Source organism: Podarcis filfolensis (assembly GCF_964270895.1).
Source record: "Podarcis filfolensis genome assembly, chromosome: 11".
In the NCBI taxonomy this organism is placed as follows: domain Eukaryota; kingdom Metazoa; phylum Chordata; class Lepidosauria; order Squamata; family Lacertidae; genus Podarcis; species Podarcis filfolensis.
Window position 1 is genome coordinate 30,232,286 of NC_139613.1, and position 7,408 is coordinate 30,239,693.

Genomic DNA, 7,408 nt, shown 5'->3' on the forward strand with positions numbered 1-7,408 from the left:
AATAATACAAATGGTACACCAATTAGAAAAGAGGAAGGACTGGGAACTTGTGGCCATCCAGTTCTGTTCATCCCTGACCATATCTTATCCCAGGGTTGAGGAATCTGGCTCTCCAACACCTAGAGGGACACAGCCCCCCCCCCCCGAACTAATATAAAGGAAATCATTTACCACACAAGAATGGCTCATTCCCTCTGAGTGCAAAATTGGGATAAGCCTTGTAACTCTATAGCTTGATAGCCACTATAAGTGGCTATCTGCGATTTCCTGGTCACACAAGTCTATGGATGATTTCTGGTACAGATTTGTTTCATGACCTTATGGGAAACGGCCACTACTATAAATCGTTTTTAAAAGGCATTATACAAATCAATTGAGATGTGGTTTATCAGCAGCGGTTGAGTTTGATGGCTAAATGTTCAGACTGAGGCAATAAGCATCGGTATATCAAGTGCCCCATATAAATGCGGGCTGTTGTGTGTATTATTCATTTACTCTGCATGCGGGCTTTCCTATGAAGCAGATAAAGGGGAATTTTCCCTCTCCGGATGTTGCTAGGCTACAGTCTCATCAACACTGATTGAACCATCTCAAGTTGATTTACGTATGAACGAATTAAAAACACACTAAAAGCAACGACAACAAATACCTTTGAAACAATACCTCAAACCCTAACAAGGGAACAAGTCGTAACCCTGGCGAAGTCAACCACTAACGAGACTTGGTGGGGTTTGGTCTCCCACACCTTCCCCATATACGTGGATCGAAAGAAGGGCTGGGCAGCTGGGATGCGAGGATTGCTTTTTAATCCCTCGGTCTCTCTGCCCAGTGTTGGAAACGGAATCCTGCACCAGACTCTCGTTGCGCAGCAAAAGCGTGGCTGCTACCTGTGGAATTCCCACCCCTTGCCCCGCCCCGCTTTTGTCGCAGGAAGGAGGAGGAGGCGGCCGCCGGGAAGAGCTTGAGGCCTCCTGGCCTGCAGGGGGCAGTAAGGCAATCTCCCCGGAGGTGGCGGAGCTCCTCCCCTCCGGTCGCTGACTGATGACGTATAAGAAGGCCCTGTGGAAGAGCGCCTTCATCCCGGAGCCCTCATGGCTTCTTGCGGCGGCGACGAAGCGGTGCTGTTCAGACGCGGGGCCGGGCAGGTACTGGGGTAGGCCGGGCTTTCCGTGGCCCTTCATAGGGTTTCGCTTTCCCTCCGTGGGGGCCTCTGTCGGCTGAGCGGGCGAGGCGAGACCGCTCCTCCCGCGTGAGGCGCTGCTCAGGAGGGACTCTGAGCTTCGCAGTTCAGCGGAGCGGATTCTGAGGGAAAAGGAGCTGCTTTTTTATTTTTTACTTTGACGAAGTAATATAAGTAAATAAGAATAAAATTGTACACCCCGTCACCGAGACCATTCCATTGTAACCTCCCAAACCCTCTTGCGAGGGTTTGACCCCTTTCCGTTTTAACAGTACAAATTCTACACACACCTTCCATAGCTCCTCAAAATCATTTCTCCTGCATGTTCCCCGTCTTAATGTCACATTAGAAAGTAACTGCTTACGTGGGGTGGGCAAGAAGGTCGACCCGCTTCCAAAACGGAAGCAAGCAGTGGTATAGTAAGGTGAGTGGATTTAGTGGTCTCATTGGGGATATCTTCTTTAGATGGCATTGTGGACTAGGCTTCAGTCCACTTACCTGGTCCTGTTAGGTTACTTCTGAGTTAGACATGTACACCAACTGCAAATGCCGCACACCAGCCCTGTTGCTTGGGGCAGGGGCTTCTGTTCATTCTGCTGAGTGGGGCCTTGAATTTCTGCTCCAAAGGCTTGCCCTAGCAACTTCAACAAAAGCATGAGCTATGCACAAAATACTGTAAAGCTGTCTTGGAATGCAACTAGTTTCACAACTAAGTTCTACATGCACAAGGGGATGCTTGCATTTGCACATGGCAACCAGTTATTGTAACCAGGGGAAAGCCTCTTAGGATGTGGCATGGCAATCAGTCATTCAAAGATGGTTTAAGGAAAGGAAAGGAACCATGTGGCAGCTGCCATGCCTGAACTAACTTTTTAGATGCCAGCAGTAATATAGTATATAGCATGAGATAATCTTAATATATTGAAGAAGCCGCACCTTTAGATTTGGCTGTAACTCTCAAAATATCTTTTGGGTTTTTTAAAAAGTTTAAAATAAAAAGGAAACCTACAATTCTGTTTTGTCTCTACAGAGTGATGATTCTGATATATGGGATGATACAGCGCTCATAAAAGCATATGATAAAGCCGTTGCGTCCTTCAAGGTAAAACATACTCTAGCCTGACCCACCTGCTATGCAACATGTGAACAGCAAAGACTCAAGCTTGTATGGTGGCCACCCATTCTGATCCTTCACTGTCACCTCAAAGATAGGTGGATTGGAAGAAAGGGACAGAAGAAGTTGTTGCATTTTTCTTCTCTCAATATCCTTGTGGTCTTTAACAGCTGGGCTGAAAGCAGATAGTCCATGAAACAGTTCTTAGTGCAGAAATGCAGTGACAGGGAAAACGTCACCTGTTCAGTTTGTCACATACATTTTTAAAGCTATAGGAGCCTGCCAGGAAATAGCTGGCTGCTCTAAGAAGGACATTCTGTATCTATGCTATTTTATATTTTTAACATTGGCTTAGAAGTTAAGTTTTTATGCTTGATATGTTTTGATTAATCAAATTTGGTGCAGTGCATCATTATATCAAATGATCTAGATGAAATATATGAATATTTCAAGTAATAATTATTGTATTAATAATAGTAAAAAAAAATTAAATACCAATAGCTGTAACATAGTTTAAGGAGTGAAGGGAGTTGGAAACCTGCAAAATAATTATTTTGTATCTCCTTTCCATCAGAATGCTTTGAAGAATGGTGACTGTTCAGAGCCTTTGGATAAAACAGAACAAAATGCTGGGACAAAAAGAAAAAATAATAAAAAGAACAAGAGTAGGAAGAAAAGTAATGCTGGACCACAGAAACAGGTGATTTTGGGGGGACAGGAACCGTGACAGGAGCTAGTACTAAGAATGTTGTTTTTACAATCATGGAATTAAGATCCTGTTTCTTCAAGCATAAATATATGCTCCCATATACAAAAACCTAAAGCTTTAGCCACCTTTTTCTTGTTGCACTTGAATTTTTACAGGGAAATAACCTGGTTTTTGCAATGGCCTGTATTGTGCCTTTGGTTCAGTTCGGGTATTCCAGTCCGTAAAATGGGGAAATATTTTTTACATATGCAATAATAATGTATTATGCTGCTGGAAAGTATTTTTAGGTAGTGCATCTGCAGAACTATTTCAAACAGAGGTGATAAAGGATGAAGTTTTAAAACTGATTAATACAAAGTAAAACGTAGCATGATACCCAAAGTTGAGTTTTTAAAATGTAGCTAACAAATATTGAAGGAGAGTGCAGTTTACAATATGTTAATTTTTACATAGGTGTGTTGAACAGGTATGTCACAAATATTACATACATGTATGCAGGAGGGAAATCAAACTTGTATAGTAGAGTGAGGAATAAATTCATAACACCGCCAACTTAACTTTTTTCCTTTCATTGCAGTGGAGAGTTAATGATGCGTGCAGTGCAGTTTGGTCTGAAGATGGCAACGTGTACCAAGCAACTATTACCTCAATTAACTGGAAGAAAGGGACTTGTGTAGTTGTCTATACTGGATACGGAAATAAGGAAGAGCAAAATCTGTCAGATCTGCTACCACCAACGGATGCTGAGGGAACAAATGAGAAAAGTGCTGCTGAGGTGAGGCCAAGTAGAAAATTTACACTTGACTGAAATGGAAACAATTTATCATTGCTACACGTCTTTCACAGCTCAGGGAAGTACAGTGTGTGAGGATTAAAGCTAAAGCACATGAAATATAGGATTTTACCTTTTTCTGTGGGAGCTGAATTTAGTCCTGGGCCTCCTGCACATGATTTATTTCAGGGGTGGACAGCCAAGCCACATGAAACCCTCACAGCAAGTCTTTCTGCCGGTTTGCATAGCAATTTCTGATTGGGAGATTAAAATTCTACTGCCTGCTTTTTATAGAGCTTCTATAAAGAGCACACAGAAAAAAGTTTGTAGAAAACATACAACACAAAGGTTGGAGATGAAACATGCCTGCAATTTCAGAATAAAAGGCAGCATTTCCACCCACACACATTCCAGTGCTATCTCCATGGTTCTTGAGCCCAGTTGTATATTGGTCTAGTAGTAGCTTGGATCCCATTTACTCGAGCAACTGCTGTCTATCCATAAGACCACATGGCAAGCAGCTCAAATAGTGAGGTAAAACAAAAATTCTACTGGCTCCCTTTGCAAAAGATTGAAAGCATTTTGCTGTGTTTTCACCTTTTTGTGTTGCTTGTGGCAGGCTACTTCTGTTGCAACCAGGGAGTGGATGTGATTGTGCATATTTGAAGCATGTTAAAATGCTTCTAAGTAACATCCAGTATTTATTTATTTTTTTAAATCAAGGCAGAGGAGTAGGACATAAGCAAGAATAGTTAAAAGGGCAGGCATGGATGAGAATATGTCAAAACTTAGGTAGAAATAGGGGAAGGATGAAAGTAGAGTTCCCAAAGGACAGGTTCATAAAACCTTTTAACACTTTGCATTTAAGAGGGTGTCTTTTGGAATGTCACAAATTCAGAACAGAAGAAAAAACTTTTTTTGAGTTTCATTAGTTATAGCTACGCATGGCTTGCAAATACTGGTTGCAAATTCCTAATTACTATTATTTTTTTAGAATGAAAATGAGACTCAGTATTCAACAGATGAAAGTGACATCTCGTTCCGTTCGCCTGGAAACAAATACAATCGTGCCAAATCAGCACAGTGGAATTCTCACTTTCCTCCACCACCACCAGTACCAGGCCTTGGAAGGGTAAGCATAGAAGCAAATCTGAAAGACATCCAATTATTATATGGTAGTGTTCCAGCTATTTAGAAGAGTAGTATCTTTACCTTTACAAGCAGAATTACAGGTGCCATTCTAGTCATGGATGTTTTTGTGAGATTTGGGGGTTGCTGTATCTTGCATGCTTAATTTTGCAAACATTGGTATAATGAAGACCTTTTATTGTATTTTAAATTACTCTCATGTAGACTGGAATGAAATTCAGTGGACCTCCACCCTTTTTATCAGGCTGGCCTCCACCATTTCCATCAGGACCACCGGTGAGTGATGGGTAAAATGTGTGACAGTAAAGGGATACTCTTGTCACAAAAGGGAAAGTTCATAACCCAGACGCTGAATGGTACCACCTGAGCTGGGGATTTAAATACTGGAATGTTCCCCTACAATTATTATTTTCCTAATTCAATTAAATTTGCATTAAGAATTGTCCTAAATGTTTGTAGTGAACAATTGTTTCTTGTTCAATGTCTTGAGAAGGTAGTTATTCCAGTTCAGAAGTCTTTCATTTATCTTTTTAGTTGATACCACCTCCACCACCTTTCAGTCCAGATTCTCCTGACGACGACGAAGCATTGGGAAGTATGTTAATAGCCTGGTATATGAGTGGCTATCACACTGGTTACTATCTGGTAAGAAACATACATCTTTTCTGTGCTAAAATGCAAGCAACTTGCCTAAGTCACCAATTAAGGTGCTAACACTGCTTAAATAGGTTAATCTTTCGATTTGTGGCTGGTCAGCACCTGACAGATTACATAAAATAAATATTTCTGTAGCTCATTAAAGAGACATGGAACACTGTGGCTGACAGACTTGCACACATTTAATCGGGGGACAATTCTGCTGTGTATTATCTTCTGATTATAGGGAGTGTCAGCTGGTGCGCCGTCTCTTAACCAAAGACCTACTGAACTGCTTTTACCACTGCTATTAAGAACATTTAGATAATCAGGTTGAGTGTAATATGATTTCCACCCCCAGTGATTTAGAGAGCGGAAATATGAACAGGTCCTCTGTAACAACCCATTCTGTCTCTTGTATTGCACAGGGTTTAAAGCAGAGCCGCATGGAAGCTGCCTTGGGGAGACATGCCCACTCTAAGTAGCTGTTGTAAGTACTGCATTTTGTTTTAACTTTAACTTGCAATGGAGGGCAAGCTGAACTTAGTTTCATTTTGAAGGCACAAGATCAGTTTTGGGCTGGTGACATTTTTTTTGCTTTTTCTGGAGATGAGAAAGCACACCTTATGGTGTTTCCTTGGGAGCCCACAGAAAATAGGCTCCTGTAGCTAAATGAGTCCAGGGTTGCTGCAAAGGGGGGGTCAAATACTAGAATGTAGCTTGTATGAGTATATTCTCCATAAAAGAGTTCATGTGTATGAGGGATGGATGGCTATCAACATCAGATTTTTAAGTTTCCTCTGTTTCTGATATAAAGAACAGCTTTGATAGAACGTTGGCATAACTTCTTCTAAAGTGAATTTACTATCCCACATGGTCTTTTTAAAACTAGGTTTAAAAAAAAAATTCCCATGAAGGAGGATATCCCAACTCTGTATTGGTCAGCAAAGAAGCTTTCAATGGTAGCAGGATTACTGACTGGATAACTCAGAGAGGAATCTGCCAGCAATGTTTTCATCATCATTAGCAAGATTTCTGAATGGATAGCCCTGCTTTTTTTGCAAGGTGCCTGTATCTTGTTAATCATTGGGTACCTGTTCTGGACTAAGTGAACTGTTCTTCAAGTGAATCTGATTATTTGGACTTGCTTTGATTTGTAAAGCAATCTTTTAATTTGTAGAATATCTTCATTTCTAACTCTTCAGTGATGCCAAGCTGACTACACATTTAAACCTTAAACGAGGTCAGTTTTATGGGATCTAACCATATTTTGCCGAAACTGATGTATGTCCCTTTCTAGCTGTGGATGGCAGTGGTGATAACAGAAACTGTGTAGTCACGTGGTTAATTATGCAGCAGTCCAAATCCTAGGACTAGAACAATTCCTAGGTAAGTTGAGAGATTACTTATCAGTTACACCATTCAACTGGTTTGTATTAGTGATCAATAAAATTATTTTTTTCCAACTTGCGTTTGTATAATATGTCAGTGGGTGGGTGTTTATATTTAGAAAGCTGCTAGGTAATTTGTAAATTACCAAACATCTTTTTACATTTTGTTGTGGATGAAGATTACATCTCTGAGGGAATTGAACTTGAATTTTTATGCAATGATGTCTTTAGGTTGTTCAGCACACACCCATCTAGGTTAAACATTTTGTTAGCAGGAAAACATAGCACTAATTTCAAAACCAGAATGTAATAGTATTCCTAAATTAAATACCATATGAGATTATACTATTTCGGAAATACAACTACCCTTCATCTCCTTAACCCTAGCTTCTAAAAGTCTAGGTTACATATGGCAGCAACTTCCCTCTCTCTTCTCTCTTCTCCCCTGGGTCTTTCA

General features: G+C 40.8%; 1 protein-coding gene across 1 annotated transcript; it reads left to right on the plus strand.

Annotated features, from left to right (window-relative positions):
* The first annotated feature begins 1,016 nt into the window (after nucleotides 1-1,016).
* LOC310744746 (survival of motor neuron protein-like) lies at nucleotides 1,017-7,026 on the plus strand. Its single transcript, XM_083576361.1, has 9 exons — nucleotides 1,017-1,145; nucleotides 2,211-2,282; nucleotides 2,869-2,994; nucleotides 3,581-3,778; nucleotides 4,770-4,907; nucleotides 5,129-5,200; nucleotides 5,459-5,569; nucleotides 5,989-6,050; nucleotides 6,453-7,026. The coding sequence occupies exons 1-8, from the start codon at nucleotides 1,092-1,094 to the stop codon at nucleotides 6,043-6,045; spliced, it is 828 nt and encodes a 275-aa protein (XP_083432487.1). The 5' UTR covers nucleotides 1,017-1,091; the 3' UTR covers nucleotides 6,046-6,050; nucleotides 6,453-7,026.
* The last annotated feature ends 382 nt before the right edge of the window (nucleotides 7,027-7,408 follow it).